The sequence below is a fragment of the Agelaius phoeniceus genome, chromosome 11 (assembly GCF_051311805.1).
Source record: "Agelaius phoeniceus isolate bAgePho1 chromosome 11, bAgePho1.hap1, whole genome shotgun sequence".
NCBI classification, from domain to species: domain Eukaryota; kingdom Metazoa; phylum Chordata; class Aves; order Passeriformes; family Icteridae; genus Agelaius; species Agelaius phoeniceus.
The window spans coordinates 12,118,848-12,141,785 of NC_135275.1; the positions used below are offsets into that span (position 1 = coordinate 12,118,848).

General features: G+C 42.8%; 1 protein-coding gene across 2 annotated transcripts in view; it reads left to right on the forward strand.

Moving 5' to 3' along the window:
* MGLL (monoglyceride lipase) overlaps window positions 1-22,938 on the forward strand; it is a 62,267-nt gene that overhangs the window by 4,732 nt on the left and 34,597 nt on the right. For both annotated transcript variants that reach the window (XM_077184791.1, XM_054640161.2), the window contains exon 3: window positions 15,966-16,072. In XM_077184791.1, coding sequence (XP_077040906.1) covers window positions 15,966-16,072 — 107 coding nt within the window. The remainder of the gene's footprint in view (window positions 1-15,965; window positions 16,073-22,938) is intronic.

The window sequence follows — 22,938 nt, forward strand, 5'->3', positions numbered from 1 at the left end:
CTGAAGGGCCTGGGGAACTTCAGAGGTGACCTTCTTCCTCTGTGGTCTATATCGCTGTAGCCTTTTCTAGATGCTTCCTCCATTCTTGTCACTACCTAAATAAGCACAAATAGTATTTTGTAGGGCACTTTTAGCCCCTCTTCTTGACCTCAAGTAAGTCCTGTGAGATTTATTGACTCAGAGTAATTTTTTCAAAGGTGCTCATAGCTGTAGCTGCCACTGACTTCAGACAGAATGATACCCACGTCTCTCCTGGCAGATCAGTCACTTTAAGCTGAGACACTTGAAGTTAGAGGATGCATGTGAAAATGTGATTTCCAGACATGTGTGAATGTGAGGCTCCTCAGTCACCGAAGAGAAGCCATCACCTGGCAAGTTAGCATGGTGCTTGAGTGTCTCTCACAGGGTGGTCTCCAGGTGGACTCAGAGGGTTGTCTGGATGCCCTGTGGCTCTGCCTGTGGGTCACAGAGCATTCCTGGGCCATTGTTAACTTACACTGCAATGGGTTGGCTCAACTTCAGACATGGTGAGCACAGTTTAAGTAAACAGAGCTGCAATTGTCTGAGTAAACAGTGCCTTTCTAAGAGTTCTTTCAGTTCTACACCTGAGATGTGTTTAAAAATACAAAATTGAACAAACAAAAGGCACCCACTTCTCTATTTACTTTTACAATTTCTTTTACTCTTTGAAGAACACCTGCCATTCTTTCTGACTTGTTAGTAATGCAAGGCCAAGCCAATAAGGAGAAAACAGATTTCTCTGTTCCCCAAAGATTTTGCAGATGTGCCTGTGGTACAGAAATATAAATTGCTTTTGTATTTGAACTGGCCCTTAGATTGTAAATATTGCTTGATGATTTTGGCATGTCATTTGGCATGTCATTACCAGCACTTCCATTTACAGAAGAACAGCGCAGCTCCCAGCATGAGCAAATGACAAAATTGAATTTGACTTTCAGACCTTTCCAAAGTGAATGAATAAATAAATAAATAAGGCAAAGTGAAGTCAGAGGAAAATAAATCAAGTCACTGATTATAATATCTTTAATTATAGTGTATTGTGTTAGTCTCTAGAAATATTTCAAGCAGTTTCTAATTCAGCATCATTCTTGAAAAACACTTTGTTTGTACTAATGAGGTCAACTCAAAATTAAAGCCAAATCTGTAGGATGCAAAGTGACTTATGTCAGCACAGTTTGCTGTAGGATGAATTCAGCTCCCTCTGTTTTTCTGATCCCATTGCACACACTGCAAAGGGAAATGACAATGATCATTGTCAAATCAACATTCCAGGCTTTGCTTGCTGTATTGCTACTGCCTGAGTTTCTAAAGCATCCCTTCTTCTCATCAGCTGTGTATGTGTTCCTTTAATGCCTCTGTTATCTCTGCTCCATGTGACTGTCTTATTCACTGTGAATGGGGGCATCCTTTTATGATTCCTTATGTGGTTCCAGAGGATGGGCAAATTAGCAAACCAGCTTTGTGTGAGAGGGACTCTGACAGACAGGGGAGCTGCTTTGGTTCTCACTGCAGATATTTCCAACAGGCTTCTTCAGTATCATAATTTTTTTCAGTCTCCACAGGAATGTCCAGCCCAAGGAAATCTGCCTTGTATTCCACAGAAACCAAGGGAAAAGGTGAATAGCAAATGGAATAACAATTGTAATTAAACTGTCCCTTTTGCTCATTGCCCTGTTAGGATCTGCTTCAGGGCACAGGTGTACAACTTTGTGACATCAGTGTCTGGGAGCAAGGTGACTTTTGGAGTTCCCTGTTGTGAGTCTCAAAGCAGTAATATTTCATCCTGACCCTGAGAGCAGCAAGAAAAAGCAAAATCAGTGTTGGTTCTGTGTGCCACCTGATGAATTGGAAACAATGTTGTCCAGCATGGTGAATATAAGAAGCAGAGGTAGAAATAGGAGAGAAGAAGAAAAATGCTCTAAAGATAGTGTTACAAAGATAATTTTTCTGCTCATTATTCTGCCAGAGACTGAAGGATAAGCAGACCTGGCATCTGTAAAACAAACAGTTAGTTTTCTTTAATTGGAATACAGGTGTGATGATCAATACTGGCTTTGTGCCATGACTCCAATGGATGCCTAAGTCAGTCACTCAGCATTTAGAGATCTTTATCCTGGGCAGACCCTCCACTGACCTCCTCTTCATCTGATCAAACTGGGAATGCTCTGAACCAGCTATTTGTTGGTAGTGACACAATACCTGAAGCAGACAACTCAGTGATCATAGCAGGGTTCCAGATGCAAGAACACTTTATTTCACTGCTATAAAGAATATACGGGTTGAGTAAAAATAATAAAAGAGCTGCACACAGTTCCTTCCATCAATTTCTCTAGCACTCTTGGAACATCCCTTGGAACACACAGCAGCTCTTTTAGATCACTGTGAATACATCTACAAGAACTGGCTGTACAGCTGTTCTGGCTGGAAGAGGCTATTTTTTTCTAGATGTCTGTAGCAGAGGAGTTGGCCTTGCAAGTTCCCTTCAGACTGCTGTGACTTTGTCCTTTTTAAAGTCAGGGTGAACATCTGACCTCTTTGTTCTTCTAGGGAAATTGCATTGTTCTAAGAGCTGTCCCTGCAGACAGATTTGGCTGTGCTGCCTTCCCTAGGTTCAGGCATGTCATTGTCCTAATGTGTTCTCACTTGAATGGAAGCCACCAGTGTTTGAACCCTCCTATTGTCCCTTATGCAAGAGATGTGACCCAGCCCTGATACCAAATGGCTGATTATTCCAGGTATCCAAGGAGATAGTGTTGCATCTTGCCCATGAGATCCCTAAAGATATGCTTAGGCAGGTCCTTTACCTCATCCCACCCCAGTTACATCCTTAACTACACCCAGCCATCCCTGTCCTGTCCTCCACAGCACAGACATTCTGACGCTGTGTCAGTGTGACTTATTGTCCATAACAGGAAAGAAGGAAATCAGCAAACATCAGGGTAAGTAAAGTTTTTAGACATCATTAGAATTATATCTCCTCTAGGGTTTCCTCTTGCAGACCAATACGGTTTCACTTATGTTAACTGAAAGAAAAATACTGGTGCAGCAATCCCAAATACCAGCCTTGGGCTAGTCCCAACCACAGACATCTTCTAAAGCAGCCAGGCTTGGGGGAGTCACTGGGTGGTGGTGGCAGGAAGGCATCCCCAAGCTGACCAGAGTCACTGCCCACACAGTGGTACCAGGGTGTGTCCTTGGAGCCAGGAGGGGAACAGCTGCTGGAAGCTGTGCTGGTGGCCACTGCACTGCAGTCAGATTTACCTGCCTCCAAGCTTGCTCCTATGGGATATCCCCATCAGCAGGAGAGGGGATAGATCTTGGTCTTGGTCTTTTCCTGCTTGGGAATGTTCCTGTTCCTCTCAGGCAGATGCAGTATGTTTGTGTCTGAAGGCAGCCTTGAGTAACACCAAACTTCATGAGTATTTCCACTGGCACGGAAGAGTTCCCCCTTCTGTGTCAGACACTGGCTCTGCAGCCAGGAACTATCTTTGTTTCTGTTTGGCAGGCACTCACTTGATGATGGAAGGCTCTGAATCCTCCCATACTGAGTGGTGGCAAAGGCAACTTGCTAGACCTAGAGAATTTAGTGTCAAAAAACAGAAAAAAGGAGGCAATGAGGAGCAGAGAACAGGCAAAACATGGTCAAGACAGTCATTGGACACAATGACCAGTGATTTACAGAATCAGACTTATAATTTATCCATACTTTTATTTCCTTGCCTACAATGGTGTGTAGTCATTCAGTCAAGTGATACAAATTGGGACTGGAGTCTCTAGATGAAAGTTACCAGAGAAAGTAAGTTATTCCTTGAGCAGCTGGTGGTTGAAGAATGCTTGATGTTTGAAGAGAGATTTTAAATAAAATCTACTAAGCAATGAATTAGTTGTTCTCTGCTGAATTAGTTTACTTCTGCTGCAAGTAAATTGTCTCAGTGGCAATCATTGAAAAGAAAGAACAGAGCAAAAAGGGAGACAAAATATTGACAACTGGGTTTAAGCCAAACATTCAGCAGTAACAGGGTGGTTATCATTTGCTCTGGTGTTGTGTACAGATAGGTAAGGAGAAAATGTACAAACTACTATAGATTTGGTGTGCAAGAAAGACTGCTGATCTTTTTCAGATGTCTGTCTGACCTGTGATAAATGTCTTGCTCTGTATGTTTTCTTTCTTCCTTGCTCAAGCTTGAAGCTTGCAGAGTGAGGGAATAAGACCTAAATCATTGGTCTTTCTTCAAAACAGAATTTGGTTTAATTTGCAGTAGATATCAGCAGGTTAGTTGGTTCACCAACAGACAAGATGAGCTTATTTTTATAATTTTTCACCATAGTTTTAATTTCTATTTTCAAAATTATCTCAATGGGCTTTCAAATTCAATTGTCAATTCCAGAAATCTGCAGTGGTTTAATTTGCTGGGTGAAAGGCATTAGGAGTGACAAGGAAGCAGTAAGTAATTAAATTTCTGTAAGATAACATCCAGCTGACTTAATGGTTAAGCTTTTTCTTCATTTTTTCAATTTTATGTGAGAGCTAGTCTACAATATTTGGAGCATTAAAATCTGTATTCTGAGCAGCATTCATAACCTCATGTTATTAAAAAGACATCAAGCAATCAGCATTCAGTCATCCTCTGTCTGTCCCCAAAAAAGAGATGTGGAACATCTCAACCCAGCTTGTCCTGAAAATGCACAGAGCATCTTTCTGACATTTTTAGATGCCCACAAATTCGTTAGGACAGAAAGATTTTTTTTTTTTAAATTGACTTTGTTCCTTCCAGGTTCACTGTGGCCCCCTTCCATGTAGCACAGGAGCCCATGGTGATATCTGAGCTCTGCTGTTGAGCTCCTGCTGGCTGCTTTAGAGTCAGGTTTTTACTCACACTGTGTGTCCATCCTTGCCTCTGGCATGCTGTGCTGCCACAGGAATGGGTTTTTACCTCTGTGCTTCAGTTTGTGTGGCAGTGGAAGAAGGGTTGATCCTTGCTTGGGGTGGGGTAATGGATCAGAGAATCTCTTGAGGTGCCACTCACCTCTGCCTTGTGTGACCTCTGCAAGCAGCCTGGCTGCACCATTTGTAAAGCATTTTGGGTTTTCTGTATGAGGAGTGTTGTACAAAAGCCAGCTGCTGTTATTATTTATCCTGTTTATTTACTGGTCACATTTCTCAGAGCTGGGGAATGGAAAAAAAACAAGCAATCAGCAGATTCACTTTGTTTACATTTCATTTCACTTTCGGTGTTTGGGGAATGCTGATTTGTTAAACTCTATTCCTTCCTTTGAAGCCTGTAATTTTGCATAGTGGAAACATTGCCTCATTTTTACACACAGGTTTACATTTCTGTTCTGAAGCATTATTTAAGAGTTCTGCCCATGAGAGGTTTGCTTCCTGCTGGGCACATTCTCCTCCACACCAGCTCTCATTCTTTCTTTGCCAGGAATCGAAGGAGTCGAAGCTGGTGGGATTAATAACTGTGGTATTGAAAGTATTTGCTCTGGATATTGTTGAGGCTTTTTAAAAACGGGCAGAAATATGTGGTACAGTCTCTGGTGAAGTGTTCCACATGAAACACAGCATTCCTGCAGCAGAATAACAGCTTGTGGTTTAAATAAATGTTGTTATTTCTGCTCAGCTGTAGGTGTACATGAATGTTTTGGTTCAGTGACTGCCAGATACTGTAAATGAGTATTGATTTCCTTTTCTATTTTAAGCTTTTCTGCAGAAAAGACATCCCACATGCCTTTGGCTTTCTTTGCCTGTATCTAAAATGATTGCAGCCAAGGACTCATCTAACTAAATACTCTTTTTTTTTATTGTTACCACCCATCTTTATTCTAGTAGTTGCACCTCCAGTTGGACAGGTCCCCATTCACATTTTGGAGCTTAAATCTATTACATCCAGCACTTTTTGAGAGCAAATCAACAGGGCAGTGATTAAAATTCATGGCAGGTAGGTTCCTTATTTGTGTTAGCATGGCAGCCCTCACTGAGAGAGGTGAAGCTGCCTGGGTGTTAGAAATAAAAACATTTTAGGAACCAAGCCTGCAGTAGCTGAAGCCTTTGGACACCCAGATTTGCTCAGTGCAGCCAAGAAGTAACACATATTGATTTGGCAGCCATAGGCTGAAGTCTGTATCCAACTCTTAAGTCATCTGTAGGTAAGCCATGGCACCTCACCTGTGACTAAAATTCACTTTGGTCCAAAACATGAATAAACATTTCAGCATGAATACATGAATAAAACATGATTAAACATGGCAGCCATTTAAAGCTCCTGTTGCAGTGATCATTGTCTTAGCAGCATTCCATGTCTCATGTAGAACTGCTTACATTCAACTTTCCTTCCTACCTCAGGTCTACAGCAAACATGGAATAGTAAATTAATTGGAACATGCTGAAAGCCTTGGCAAACGCTTTGCCTGTGACATTCCTAATTTCCCAGAGGAGTAGCTGCTGATATTGATTTTGACAGAGCCTGTAAAGCCTCTTGCTGCAAGGATTCCTCTCATAGCTGGGCAAGGCTGAAGTGCAGCACTGGGATGTGCCAAGATTTCATTGGAAATTAATGTGTTTAATCTCAAAATATATTAAAATATACATAAGCCCTTTATGATTAAGAAATAAATCCTTGAGCTTCTAAGTTCATGGGATAATTCCACTCTAGATTTTGGAAAATCATGTGGAAAAACTTGGCAATTTAGAGACCCATGCTACCTCTGACATCTGAACTTATAATGAGTTTGTCAGTTAGTTAAGGAAAACCAATTAAGATCTCTGCCAACACAGAGGACTGCTGACAAAATTGGATCAGGAAGGTAAAAGTGAGGATGGGCAATTGACTCAGTGCAGGAAGTAATCAGGAGTTCCACATTAGGAGTGGAATTGCCTGGCCACAAACAGTATTATTGGGTCTAAGTATTTCAGGGAATTGAAATCTTTCTTTAAACCATTGTCATAGAACTGGGAATTGCACTGTCAATGCTTCATTAAAAAGTTATAATAACATAGTATCTTGACTTCACAGAACAGGTGAAGTGTCATCTTCTTTCTTGCTCCTTCTTTATTCACAGCTCTCTTCCTGGAAGGCGTCCCTGACCATGACAGGGGGGTTGGAACTAGGTGACCTTTAAGGTCCCTTTCAACCCAAACCATTGTATGATTCCAAGCTAGTGAAGGTTTGCCCACATAAGCCCCAAATGCCTGATCAAAGTACTTCAGGAATATGCAGGAATAGCTCAGAAATGTTTTGACCTTCTTTTTCCAGGTGTGTGCTTTTCAGCCTCTTCCCTGCACAGGTGCTGGGGTGCTGAGCTGAATTCTTCCTGAGACAACTTTTTCAGTATTGCCGGTCATGAGTTGTCTGTACCACCACTCCCTGAAACAGCAGCTTGAGACTGGAGGTGATCAGAGTCATGCTAGAGTCTGAACCATGGAAAAGCCCATTTTTAAGAACCATTGATTTGTAGGGGGGGATTGACTCTGAAGAACCTCTGGTGCACCTGGTTCAGACTCCAAGTGATGTCCTGCATATCCTTGCAAAAGAATTGAGGTCAGAAGAAGCCTGCAGACTTGTCTTACAGGACTCCAGCAGGTGCCACTTAACGTTTAGATGTGGTATTCTCTGGAGCACTTGATTATTTGTCTCACACCACAAGCCCTTCTTAAAAATATTTTAAAACAGCCAAGCAAGCAGCAAGTTTCTAAGGACTTAAACATTACCATGTACTTGTGTGGATCTAACCAGGGGGATGGCTTTATTCAATAAAATAATTTCCATCATTTGGAAGCTACAGAGGCGTATCTAAAACTCTTCACCTCAATAATTGAATACTGCTGTCTATTTCCATCTTCTGTGCTATGCCAAAAAGTGAGGTTAAATTGTAAAAATGTGGCTGGGATGCCATGTAAGGAGAATCTTGCATGGCTTGAGCTCATCCCTTAATGAAACACACCTTGTTCCTTTCTAGGAAGCTTCCCCTCTATTAGGGTTGAGTTGGATTTCAGGCTATGAACTTACAGCAGCAATAATGACTTGTCACTGGAACAGGTTCCAATGCTCTGAATATGCCAAGACTTCAAGGGAGTTCAGTAAAAAGGAACTGGTTTTGCACAGCTACTTTGAAACAGAGACATACTTTTATATTTAAAAACCCCCTTTTTTGTTCAGAGAGCAGGTGTAGTACTGAACTAGTGAGTAATGCTGAGTTTCAGTGATAGTGACAGAACATTCTTGCCCTTCAACTGCAGTTTTCTCATGCTTGGAAAGGACAGTCCATCTCCCCACACAGGCCTTCCTATTTCCAAGGCTTTGGCTCACTAGCAGTGTCTGCATTTTGATTTCAAGAAGAAACTGCTACACGACTGGCTAAACAGTCATTTTTGTCCCTTTGGAAATCATTAAACATTCAGTGCAAGTGACGAGGAGGGAGAGTCTGTGAAAACTGTTCTTGCTCTTACTCCCTGTCTGTTGGGGCTCCATTGAGAGTGGTGGCCCTGCAGTGGCTGTGCTTCCAAGTCAAAATTAATTTTTAATCAAACTAACCAGAAGTACTTTATTTTTCCTGATTTCCAGGGGGATCTGTGCCAGAAACTCTTTCATTTCTTTCCCTATTCTCCCTCCACACCCTAAATCTAATCTAAAAGAATTGGGGGTGATTCTAGGTTGACTTGAATTTTGCAGCAGGTATCTTCTATTTAAGCAATGTTTTGCAGTTTTTTTAGACAGACACTGGCTACTTTGTGCATCTATCTCTGTAGCTCCCCTTGGGAGATATGACCTCCATTTTATCTCCCTTGTAACCCTTGTCCTGAGCAAGGGCTGAAGCAGAGCAAAGCACAGTGCTGGGATGTCCAGTTCCAGCATTCCTCCCAGTCAGGTCCTGGGGCAGTTCTGTCCCCCATATCATTCCTTCTTTGGTCCTGTGTGTGTGACAATGCCTACTCCTTTTCTTGTTGGAAGCAGAAGTCATAATCCTTCTTTCCAGGCTTCCTGTGCTCTGTAGAAGGGCAGCAGCCACAGGGAAGCTCAGATCCTGCCCTGGGCTGCCCAAGCCTCCAGGGATCTTGTCTGTCTAGCAGGTTCAGAGCAGCAGGTCTAGCAGCCAGTTCTGCCAAGGCAAATCCCATCTCTGATATCAAAGTGGAGGAGTGTGCCCCCAGAGCAGTCCATGGAACCCTAGAATCCCTCCTCCTCAGTTTTATTCAAGAACGGGGTGGGAAGATCCAACCCATGAATTTTAAGCTACACACCAGGCATTTCACCTCTGATCTCAGCTTTATGTCCCCTAAAATATTGCTGCAAAGCCTCCTTGAAACTAAGTACAGCTGATCTTGTGTTAACTTTGCAGAGATTTAGCCAGAGCTATGCAGTTGCAAGGACCCAATAATTCTTTCTCTCCCACTGCCACCTGAAATTTCCTTCCTCTCTTCTGCTGGTATTAGACCTCTCATGAGTTATTCTCAGTGAGGGCTTGCTTTTTGAAAAACTACAATAAATCAGCTTAAACTATTTCTCCACATTGTTTTGTGCTGGCTCTAGCTGGATCCTGTTGAACCTTTTGTTATGAAATATATTTGTACTAACCGGATCCGTCTCTGCTCTGCTGATTTATGATGTCTGCACTTTCTGAGGGGGTTGGAAAACTGAGCCATGTTACTCCTTCTGCACAGCTTCAGAACATGGCAGTTCTGAAATGTCCTCCTAACTCTGTTCTTGTGAGGAGTTGTGATTTTGGGATGTCTGATGAGACCAGGCTTGCAGACATGCTGCAAGAGGGTTGCTTACAGGAGCAGGCACAGGTTTTAAGACTGAGCCCTAAATCTCTATGATGTAAGACACAAGATGGGGCTTGAATTAACAGCAGCCCCTTTGGAGGAGCTTGCATGGGAACTTCCAAGCCTGAGGAAATGAGGAAATGAGGAAAGAAAGCAGGAAGCAGAGCTTGCTGAAGAGGCTTATTTTTAAATGCCAATTTAAGATCTGGACAGGAATAAAGCTACTGATTCTACTAGTCTAGATCAAACCACATCAAACACAAATGTACAGAACCCTCAGCCTCCACAAGCTCTGTATAATCAAGCAGAAATTGTGTATTGTGAGAACAGTGCAGGTTCCTCTGACATGTCCTTTCATGCATAAAGGCTTTTCAAAGTTAAACCCCAGAGATAAGCTCCTCCAGATTCAGAGCTCTGTGAGGTATCCATGCTAATGCTGGATGGTCTGTGGTTTTGAGAGAAGGTTGACAGAGACTCAGCTCCAGGCTGTTGACATTCTGATTGGCTTTTTTCCCTGAACTGGGAAAAGCAGTGCTAGAGCTGCTGGAGAGAGGCGGCTCCCAGAGCCTGAGCCCACATGGCAAAGCTGTGGGGCAGGAGGGCAGAGGCTGAGAATGCAAAAACCTGAGCAAGAGAGCCAGAAACACCCTTGGGGTGTTTGTAATGACTCCTTGAAACATGGATTGGAATTGGGAGAAAAGTCACTCCCTCTTGCACCTCCAGGGGGACATAGCTCAGATGTCTCCTAGAGGCAGAAGGATGGCAAGAAGGGAACACCTGACTCCATAAATATTCCTGTCTAACTGGAGACACCAGGCTGAACTCTTGGCTAAGTGTGTAGGTCACAAGCATTCATAACATGACTGAGATTGCTATAGCTCTTTGTAACCGCTACACGTGGCCCAAGTTTTTTCAGGGTTGTGTTGGGGGACAAATCACCTCCAGAAAAAATAATGCAAAAACTGACTTGAAGAACAGAGACAGAGACAGAGACAACCCCTTTCCAAACTTCAGGTCTTACGCCCAAAGCAAGGGCCTGAAGAACGCTCCAGAAAAGGAAAAGATCACCAATTGTTTAGATCACAAAAAAAATTATTCTTCATTACATGTTCTTGTAAATTATTACCTGGATTTTTTTTTGTAACCTTTAAGCAAATACCAAGGGTAGAAAATTAGATTGACACTTCAACCTCAACAAATTTTATTATATGATAGATAGCTAATCCTCATAGTGAGGCCCATTCACCCAGCTAACACAAGAATAAACACCTTCCAGAGACTTTCCATTATAATATACTTTGGAAGCAAAATACACACATAACATTTTTTTAACACACCAAAAGATCTGTGAGTGACTATCCACTTGCTTGTCCAAAAATGTCACCAGCTTTTGGTAAATAAAAGTTAATTGTTCAGCTACAAAGGAACTGATAAATCAGCTCAAACAACACAACAAAATGTAGTACTTAAGCCAGTCATTTTTCTGGCAGCTCAGCTGGCTCAGAGCTTTCCTGTCAGTTTGTTTTTAAAAATTACTTTAGGAATTTAGTGTCTGGAATTCAAAACTGTGCAAGTCAGATGTTCTTTGTTAAAGCTGATCTGGTTCTGGTAACAACATCCATAAGACCAAATGAAAAGCACAGTTGCCTAACATAGAATAACATGGTATTAGCTTAAGTTGTGAGGGCTTGATTCAGGAAATCACTTCTGTGTGTGTGATTAAATCAGTCCTTATTCTGGACAGCATTTTTAAATCCTTTTTTTACTTTCATCCTGTACTTGACTTTCATGTGTTGAAGAAAGTTTCCTGAGGTTAAGGCAAGTACTTAAATATTTTTCTGAAGAGGGATGCTATTGAATGGGGTGGAAAAGATTGCATTTTTCATATATGCAGTCATAGGAAGCTTGTCTTCCGCTCTTTCGTTCAACCCTAATGTTTTGGGTTATTTTCTGGCAATAAAAGAGCGTGCATGGGGTCCCAGAGAAGTGGCTTTGTCCCCAGAGGACACAAGATGTTAAATTCACACCATCCTGCTTGCAACCTTCTTTGTCTAGCTCTGTTTCAACGTGAATTTTGCTCAAAGCAAAGCAATAACCTGGGTCTTATGCCCAGCAGGACCCAAGCCCTGAGTGGCGTTTCAGGCCTGCAAAGTGCCACAGCACAGCAACTTTCTGGGTGCGCTTTCAATGTATTTTTCTTCTAACAGTCTTGGTTTGAGAGGGCTTTTGCTCATGTGTGTAAGTCCAGTGCTGCAATTTATTTTCCCTAGAATTGTTCTCCTCCAGTTGACTGTGGAATTGTATCTCTGAACCATTGTCAAAAAAGACAACAAAACAGAACGTGAGAACCTTTAAACCAGGTACTGCCTTTCTACCTAGAACTGCAATCTAAAGCATCACCCTCCCCTCCAAACCTGCTGCCCACACAAGAGGAGAAGCATTAGTTGATGTGAAGCTACAGTGAGAAATAGGGATGGCTTGGACACAGCTAAAGCTTGGATCAGGTGGTGACCTCTCCAAGAGGCAGGACAGAAGGGAACAAGGTGTTCATGTGGGTTTGTGCTTACTGACTATGTTACAGCCTGGCCTCCGCAATTTCCACCCTCCCTAATAAAGGACGGGGGTGTTTGCAGGTGCTTTGTATTAACTGCAGGTGTGGCATTGCTGTGTTAGACAAAGCTGAACAGGCTGCAGCTGCAATATAGGAGGGACTGATAGCAGTGAGGGCAGATGTGGGAGCAGGGACAGGTCACGGGTGCATATAACCTCATCAAGGAAGAGAACTAAACACAGCCAGTAGTTGATTTAAAAGTTAAAGACAAATATTCTTCTTATTTCTTGTTGCAATAAGCAAGCGTTTGCCAAGCTGTGCAGTACCAGGAGGCAGAAACCTGCAGTAGGGAGGGGGCAGGAGGAGGAGGAGGTGATAAAGGCCATGGGAAGGGCAGGAATCTGCAAAAACCATCTGTTGCTTTTGCAAGCAGCAGTCAATAAAGTGCTTTCCTCTAAGAGCCCGTAATCGCTGTTGCAGAGCCGGGTGAGCGCAGGGGCGTGGGACCCATCCCGCCCCGCTCACACCTTGGCTTGGTGCTCAGACCAGCCCAGCTGCTGCTCCGGGAGGAGCTGCTGCCCTGGGCAGGTGCCAAAGCCCGGCTATTCCGAGGTGTTCCACCAGCCAAAACCAGCTGAAGCACCCAGAGATACACCAGCAGCTGTCTGTGCCTGTGGTCAGAGACACTGGAACCAGCAGGGATCCAGGCACAGGTCACTTGGCAGAGAGCTTTGCAGGCTGTGCACAATGTTTGCTACCTGCAAATTTGCAAGGATTTCAGCAGCACAACTGCAAGAGCTGGACGTGAAGACATTTCTCCCCTTTTTTGAGCAAAATTCTCATTGAGACTGCACAGAGAGGCACTGCAAAACCACAAGCACTGCAGGATCCATATTAATTTTAAATGACTCTGTTGAAAGCAATCTCTGATAATCTGTTATTCCAGCCATTGTGGTAAGGAAGGAGAAGACTGTGACTTAAGAGCAGGGATATCTGCAAAAATGTTTACATACAGGAAAGAATTGCTGTCAATCAATCTAATAGTTTGTTGTATTTTCCTGGCAGCTTGCTTGTGAAAATATGTTAAATCATATTTGTTACACTGCCTTCAGGTGTTATTTGCCAAATGTAGACTTACTTTGTAATGGAAAATTAGAGATTAACTGAAAGAGCCAAATCCTTCAATCCTTGTTCAGATGATACTCATACTAATTTCAATTTTTGAAGGTTGTGTTCAATATGTGGCCCTTGTGCTTAGACCTGAAAGCTGGAGCTAAAGAGCTGTGTAGATGTGACCTAGTTTTGAGTCAGTAAAGCCACTCTCACTTTTTATTGAACAACAGGACAGGCTGACTTTGTTTCAGTGTAACAAATTGGAAATTTTATGCTTTGTTTATGATTATTGCCAGGACAAAACTTTCAAAAGTATCTAAGTCCTTCAGCAGCTACTGTCATTAGAACTCTTAAGGCACAAACAGGCTCAGGGGTTTTATTCAACATTTTGCAGACAAATAATAACCCAGGTCTGTTGCCTGTGGTGTGCAAAGTCTCAGTTCTGTGACACCTGGAAATTGTGTTCCAGGTGGAAGGAAAGGTCACAGGAACACCTTGCCTCTCTAAAGCTTTGGGTTTTTATCTTTTCTCACTTGGTTTCACATAAAGTGAGGGCTCCTAGCATCTAGAAGGATGCTGCATCATTGTGAATAAAAGCAAAACAAGGGCTTTGCTGTCACAGGGATGAAGAACTAAGAATTTCCTGGAAGAGATCTCTTTGCCAGCTTCCCATTAGGTTTCATTCACTTAGTGCCATTTAGTGCATTAATTCAAATAATATTTCTCTGAGAAATGAAGGGCTTTATTCAGTCAGCCAAGGTGCACCTTTACCTCTGTGCCTAGTCAGCAGAAACAAATATAGGTCCCCTAAAGAGCTTAAGACATTGAGCAAGGAAGCTGTCAAGCTTGAGGGTAGTAGGAGGTGTGGGAGTAGGAGGTGTGGCAGAGAGACCTAGCCTGGCTGAGTCTGTTGAATATCAGGGCAATGGGCCCACAGGAAGAAAGTTAATATTCTCCACTGAGTAAGCAATGTCTCACTTTCTTCAGTATTTGGAGGTATAATAATAGATCCTGCACTCCAAAAACCAGTCTGTCTGCCAGGTGCATTGATAACTTGACAAATCAATTGATCAGGGACAATGACAAAGGAAGGAATGGCTGCTCCACACGGATTGTTTTGCAACCTTCAGTGGCACTAAAGAGGATTTGTAAGGCACAGCAAGTTAAATATGGTACATGACCTGATGTCACCCTTGCTAATTGGTGTTAGACAGATACCAGAGCATCTTTGCCTTGTTGCTTTTGTGTTTGCAGTGGACTCTGCACAATCCTTCTGGTCTGGATGGATGTGCTTTTGAATTGTCCAGCTGGGCAAATGCTTTAAAGCAAGTGCTAATTAAAGAGCTAGGACAGGAGTTTCTACATCATCCAACATGTTTTTTAAGTTTAAATATATTTAAGACCTAAGCAGTACATTGTTGTGAATACACTGTCTAAAAAGGTATTCAAAGCCTCAATTAAGATGAAGTTGAGGAATTCCCTAGCTGTTAACTGCTGTCATTGTTTTATGTTGTCAGTTCTTGTAATATTTCACTGTTCATGTACTGAAAATGCCAAACTTGTAGTTTTCAAATGGTTTTGTGGTTGCTGATGTTGCAAGGACAAATGGTCCTTTTAAACAAACAAGTTATGTTTATGTTGCTAAAACTGGATTTAAAATAGTCACCTGTCAAATCCAGCAGAACTTCTGTAATCTCATAGCTATTTCTGCTATAGTTCTAGCCCAAGTCTATACTAATTGTATCTAGCAGAAATACTGGGGAGGTTCAAGTTCAGCCACTTCCATTTGATGACATTCCAGTAAAAGTGAGGTATTATTCATAAAACTGGAATATTCAAATATAAGTATTTGCAAAAATAAGTGTCTGTTAGACTAGTTTTTTATTATCTCTGTCTGCACAGTGGCTATGTAAGAGTCACTTTAATCATAGAAGTGAAGCAACTGTTTTGGGGCAGAAACTGGAATGGTAAAATTACCATAATTGGGTCAAAAAATAAAATTCCAAACTCCAAGCAAAGTGCTGGAAACCTATTCTTTGGCTGAAATTCCACCTTAGAGTGTTCTGGAGCATCAGACAATGTTTGAAGTTATAAAGTTAAGGACAGCGTTGGTATTTGAATCACAGAGAGATATCAGTCCCAAAATAAACAGATGGCACCACTTACACTGGAGGAGCCATATAGAGCCTCAAGCCCATGGAGATATCCAGCTCAGGGACTGATGCTGATGCCCACCTGCATCTAGAACTTGCAGCAGACCATGGTGGCTCTGGCCCATGAGCAGTTGCCTTCCCTGGAACCCATCCTACAACAACCTGTTGAAGGCCAGGTCGATGGCAGGCCAGGGTAACAGCGGTTTCCCCTGTATTCAAACTCTGCAAATTCTTTACCTGCTTGATGTTTGCTGATGTCTGAAATGCTGTTGCTGAATTGAATGGTTTCCCTTGCAGCTCTGCAGTGTTTGCAGGGTGGTTGCCACGTTAATGATTTGTACATTGATGCTCCTCTCAGGGCCCTGGTGTTCATCGCCCACGGCGCTGGGGAGCACTGCGGCCGCTACGATGACTTGGCCCAGAAGCTGACAGGACTCAACTTGTTTGTGTTTGCCCATGACCATGGTGAGTAAAAAACTCGGCTTGATTTACAGCAGCTCAGGCCTTTGCTGAAATAATTGCCATTACAGCTACTCAGCAGTGAGAGAAGAGCCAATAAAATATTTACAACCAGACGTAAATGAAAAAAGGATTACCTGTTGCTTTGTCAAGATCTGCATATTGAATCTGTAAAAGCTATCCCTGTTTGCTTGGAGTTTTCCTTGGCCTTTTGACCTCACTCTAAGGGATTATTTCTTCTTCACCTGTCTCTTGGGGGTGAAGTGGTTTTGCCCACTGTGGAAGTGGGACCAGGAGCCATTTCTGCTGAATTCATGGTCAATGTCCTAAGTGATCCCAGAGGGGAGGCTGAAATGTCAGCACAGCTTTCATATACTGATACAATGAGACAGCTGCACCCCTGAGACATGGAGAGGCAAGGAGGCATCACTGACACCTTTGAGCACATCTCCACACTCCAGCAGAGAGACTGGAGCTGGCTGTGCATGCCTCATCTCTGAGAGAAACCCTCTGAGGAGGGTGCAAGGCTGTGACAGCACTGCAGCACCCCTTTGGCCCTCAGCCAGCAGAGTGGGGCAGTGCTGGGCCAGGTACTCAGTGCTGGGCAGGTGTCCCTGCCTCTTCTTGCTCGAAGGGCTCTGCTCTGTGCCCCGTGCTGTGATGGAGATGTGCTGGGTGTCACCAGGTCTCCTGCAGTGCATGGATCTGGACATCCCAGCCACACATTTGAACCACCCATCCTGGTTCTCTGGCAGCCTCCTGTCACACATAAACCCTTGCAGCTTCATAACTTCCTTGTGCTTGGAGATCTTTGCTTTGATTTTATCATTGCAGACTGCTGCTCCCTGTGACAGCCACTCCATCAGTATCAGTATCAGCAAAATGAATCAATGGGATTGATGATGGCAGCAGGCAAAATGCAAGGCCAGATTCTGAGCTGACAGGTTGAAATGGGATGGATCTTGGTGTAAATCTGATGTCCTTTGGGCAGATTAGCCACTGACATTGGGAAGTATACTGCAATTTACTTGGCTGAAGCCAAGAATCAAACCTGCCCCCAAGGGCTCCTCAAAGACAGGACTGTTTAACTGGAGTTTGAAGATCCTGACACTACATTAGTCATTGCACCATTTACCTGTGAGAGGAAAGGCAAAACCTTACTTAATCTTGGTACCAAGGATCTCCCTTGCTTTTGTGACTCACTTTTGATCACAGCACTGCACTTGATATGCAGAAATGATCCCTATATTTTCCTCTGAAAAAGAGAATATCTAGCCCTCAAGACAGCTTGCAAGGAAAATAAATAAAACCCATGTGACATTTATTTTGGAGCAATTGATCACATGCCATCTTTGAGGCTGGCTTTGCAAAGAGAGTTGACCTGTGCAGAAATATCCTAACTCAGCACCTAGGGCTCTCTCTCCCTGTGTAGGCAGAGTGTCTCTGAGTGTTGATTCATTCATTTTGATGCACTTCCTTCTGAGCTGGAGGCAGGCTAGCAGGAGTCTGCAGTAATCCCAGTAGGAAGTGTCTCCATCCCCCTCTGTTTGTCTGTATGGCATAAAGTTCATGGGAAGGGGGATGGAGGAGGCCACATGCTGCTCCCCCTGCAGCTGCTGTTAGCAGACCACAGCCAGCCCATACAAAAAGTCACTGAGCTCCAGGACTGCAGTTGGTCTCTGTGCATGTTTAACACCATGCCTTAGCTCCTCATTCCCATAAAGCTTGATAAAGGTTTTAAGAAGGAGAGTTAAAATAGCATTAATTGAAGAAACAAATCAAGAAGAAATGATAAAAAATTTATTTATTGCATGGATTTGATACAGAGAATTCTTCCTCTGTTGATGGAGAAGGATCTTTGAGGTGTGTGTTCCTGGCAGGCATGTTTTGTGCTGTGTGACCATTTGCTCTCTTTTTCCTTCAACATTTTTTTCACTAGAGAAACATAAATATTTCTTGGTGTTTTGGGCTTTTTTTTTTTTTTTTAGAATACACTAGTATTGCTGGATTAAACAATGCAATTAGTACAAATCTGATTTCTCAGGTCAGTTAACAACTTTGTTCTCCCTGTCAGAGCTACAGTTTTCTTTGTAAAATCCGTTTTCCTGATCAGTAAAGAGGAGAGGGTGAAAAGGAACCTGAAAGCAGAACAATGGAAACACAGTTGTGTTACACAAAGAGCTGATGTAACTGAGCCTTGATTTACTGTAAGTTAGAAAGACAATTAACATCTTTTAGGCTCTGTATAATAATCTTTGCACTTAAAAAGACAACCACAAAGGATAAACTTTGATGAAATACAAATTACATCCTGAGATAAATGCCAGTGAAAGCTGAAGGACATAAATGCCTCCATTGCTAAAACTGCTCTGGTCAGACTGGGAGGTTTGAAATTTTCCTCCAATATTTTTTCTATTCCAAATCACTTCAGCAGCGTGTTCCCTTTTGTGTCCTTTCCTTTGGATATCTTTGGGTAATATCAATTATTCAATTGTGTTAGCACTATAATAGCTGTCTGTTCCCTACCTCATACCATGGCTCTTAGTCGTGTGAGCTCTGTGTAGACTTCTTGACCTGGATATTTGTTCAGGTCCTGGTATTCTCATGGATAAAATTCCCAATACAGGTGCATTATCCATGAGATCATTAATGCAGTTCCACAGCGTGGCAAGCGAGATTTCCCAAATGAATCGGGAAGTTACCAGGGTTGGCGTATGTGTGACTTGATTGATTTATGTTGTGTCTATCCTTCAGTCAAAAGAAGGAAAAATAATTTCCATTTTTATTGCTGACTCTGTAGGAGCTCACACATGGGCTCTAAATCTTGCCAAAGGCTGCTCTGCATCAGTGTTTCCTTTTATGCAAGGCTTGACCAAAAAGGTGCTTCACAGAGTAACAGGGACTGTGCACTCCAATTTGGGTCTTAGTATTGCCCCTTAGTGTAAGGTACCTCTGGCTCGCTTTTCTCAGTATGTGAAGATTTGAACATTTACTCTTTGGGATATTTCATTGTAATCACAAGACTGCTGGACCTCATAGATATGTATTAGAAATTTTCCATGGTGACGGTGGAAATTGAATTCCAGAAGACCTCTTAACCTTACCTTACATCTAATATTATTAGATAGCTTTGGTTTATATCAGCCCTGTGAAAGAGGAAAATGGAATTTCTGTGTAACACTGCAATTTTTTTCCTGTGGTCTCTTATAAGGTGTTTTTAACAGGCAGGTAACTGTTTCCCATGATTTCTGGGTTTGCTTGGCATGCAGCTTCATGATAGCACAATTAAGGCTCCGGGGATGACCTGGCTATTTCTGCAAGTTTAAGTATTTTGAAACAAAATCTCACTTTTTCAACTTAATTTCTGTACTACTATTATTTTATTATGTCAAGATTCTGATGACAGAAGAAAGATACAAACATATTAGGTTATTGGACATCAATTTAGGAAAGCTCTCAGAAAGAATAACTGTGGGGGATTCGTCAAAGTGGAGTGATATTGCAGTTCTTCAGTCAGCTGCAGATTGCAGCTCCTTTAGTTTTAACACAGTAATTTTAGGGATCTGTAAAGCTGAGAGCCAAGGAAAACAAGAATAAAGGCTAGAGAATGTGGCTTTGTTTTCTCATACCAAGCATTTTGAGTTGGTGAAGCACATGATGTTCCAGCCATCCTCGTCTCTCTTCCTGTAACATCTCATTTGCTGAGATCTAATGCACTATGGTTGCATTACGTGGCCAGAGCCCAGAAAAACCACAATTTCACCTTCAAAAGTACATGTCAACTAATAGCAGTCAGAAACACATTTGCAAGATACAGGGACCACAAAAATTTGTTTATTTTTTTCTTACACTTTTTAATCATAGTTGAAATTAGCTCTCTTTTTCACTTGTACTTGCTCGTGCTACTTAGGGGTATTGTGTCTGTTTTACATAAGGATGAGGAGGATGAAATTCTCAGCCCTAACCTGGTGGCAGTTCCTAGCCACCAGATTCACTTTCATCCTCCTTTCTGCAGGAGGAATAAACCCTCTACCTGTCCTGGTACATGAAGACCTTTGACCCTTTCACCCTTTTTGAAGCTGTTGAGTTTCCCACTCTCGAGTTATGTTTAATGTCAGATCAAAGCAGAGGGGAAGGTTGCAGCTCTAACAGCTTATTCACATTCCTTAGATGTTTCTAACTGAAGTTCAGCTTGCTCTGGCAGCCCTGCTGCTGCTGCTTTGTGTGTGGTGAGCATTTCTGATGGGTTAGCAGGTCCCTCTCAGACACCCACTGGTGCTTCTTCTCTCCATTAATTTTTCACTGCTTTCTCTGTTTAGTGAAGGATTTATTTCTAAAATGTAGAAAATAGCTGGAGCAGATATTTTTAAATGCATCAAATATTAGCTGCTTTTGTTTTGGTTTTTTTTCTAAGTGATTGCTATGTTGTTCTTGCAACTGTTAAAAGACCATTTTGTTGATGAGAACAGAAGGCTTTTATTTATTCATAGCACTGGGAAGGATTGGTCTACACAGAAAGATTAAAAAGAACTAAACATGGTAAAACTGGGAGGGGAAAATGACCAAGAAGGATGTCAGAATTAATAAGAACAAGAGTTAGGGTAGCACTGCAAGTGTGAAGCTCATGTACCTTAGCACTCAGGAATGTTCTGGACAGCAGCGTTCCCTGATGTTGTGATTGGGCAGGCTTCAGGGCAGTCTCCAGGGATGAGTCAGGAAAGCCTTGGCAAATGTTGTTTGGAGCTGGTTTGCCCATGGAGCAGCAGCACTGCTCCTTGGTGCTGGCTGTGGGCCCATTAACCCACAGCAATCTGCTCTCTTTGTTTCCTCTGGATCAGCCCATTGCACCAGAGCAGGGAAGGTTTGAAGACTTTTCTGCAGAGCTGTGGGGAAGAATGGCACTCACTGTTTCCTTCCCTTTGACAGGAGGCTTACAATGGGTTGTGGGCATTTTCACTTTTTTCCAGCTGAGAGCTCTGGGTCCCTCTTACAGGGGACCCCAGAGGAGATGGCTCTTTGCCCTGGCTGGTACAGCACTGCCAGTGCTGTTTTATCCCTGTTTTGACTCCTTACCCAGTACAATCCCAAACCTTTGCCTGCCTTTCCTTCTCCAGATGTTGAATGAAGGTAGCAGACAGGCTTATCTGCCTTCCAGGCTGATAAGGAATGCTACCCCTGTGTAGGGCACACAGGAGCTGAAACCACAGCATGCAATTGCAGGGTGAGGGTTCAGATACTGCACTACACCATGGAATTCCTTAGGCAGTGAGACAACTCTGAGAACCTGGAGAAAAGTCACCCTATTTACAAATAGCTAGTGAGTAAACTTAGTTCTGCCTTCCTTCTCTAACTCTGTTCTGGCTGTGGGGATTCTCATGGAAAGAGATGAGCTGGGATACAACCCTGCAGCCACCAAAGAGCTCCAGGCAAAGTGAAATCAGTTGTTTCTGAGCTTCAGCTCTTCTGGAATCACTGATCTTGTAACTCTGGATCTCAGAGCAGCAGTTACAGCTTGCTGAGGAAACTAGGTCATGCTGTTTAACCTCTTTGAAATTATAGAAATGATAAAATTAATGCTGCGGCTAAGATGCAACTTCTCCCATGCACTGAACAAGGTCTTGAACACAGTCTTTCAGCTGGACAGTCTATTTCCCCTTGCTTTCTCCCAGGCTGCTGCATGAGCCTGGGTTCTTTTGGTGGTTGTGAGATGGTACCTCCCAGAGGGACCACAACTTATGCAGGAAGAAGTCCTCTGGATACACCTCCTATAACATGATGCTGCTGAAATGTGCCCATAATTGGATCATAATACAGTGTAGCCCTAGGGGAGTATCCTGTGGCACAACAGGCAGTTGTAAGAACTTTGAGATGGGCTTTATTAAATGGAGCTTTCCACATTATTCTTGTTATTTTTGAGGAGATCATTACAGACTTCTGCAGCCCAGTCTTGCCCTGGTGATCTCTGCTGCTTTAGCCCTCACCCTTCATTCACGCTGGGATCACACGGTCCCAAATCTCTGCATGCACCACATGGCATCTTTCAGGGCAGTCAGAGTTGTTTCCATTTGAGAGGAGCAACTACACAACAGAAAGAAAACTCTGGGTGAGTCAGGAAAGCACATCCCTGCAATGTCTCTTGCTCTAGAGGAAGACAGGACTTAGAACAGCAAATGCAGCCCTTGGTTTTTGCTTTTTTCTTTGTCGTGTGAAGGCAGATGAAACAACACTGTGGGGCCAGGAAGCAGCTAGACCACAGCAAACTAAAAATAAATAAACAGTAAGGCTCCACAGAGCTGATGTGTCTGATGGAGCACACATATGCAGCAGTGTAGTATTTTGTTTTAAATGTTTGTTTTAGGAAAGGTGCAGGGAATGCTCAGAGGTGTTTTCTCTTTACTCCACTCAGGAGCATGAGACTTTATTTGTTTCATGGACTTCCCTGCTGATGTAAAAGTGGGGAAAACAGTCTTGCACCAGTCTTTCAGGCAAGGGAGTTTGGAAATTGTGAGGATTGGATACACCTTTAGCACAGATGCATAGAAGAAAGAGCACCTGAAATCAGACATGTAGTGTCATCTACTGTGAGCTATGAAAACTTGCCAACCACACCCAGGCTGCTCAAAGCAATCTATTTGTTTATCTGACCCTGACCAATTATTTTTTAAGTCAGATTTAATTGTGGTACAGTCAGTAAGGTAAGACAGACAGGTTAGCTCCTTGCTATAACCCAGAGCTGGATGCAGGCACTGTGGGGACAGGGGGAAAGGCAATGCAGATGTTCCTTCATCACTGCCCCTACGTGTGGACATCACTGGATGATCATGGTGGGCTGCAGCAAAGATTGCAAGAGAATGGTTGTGGTTTCCTCAGTT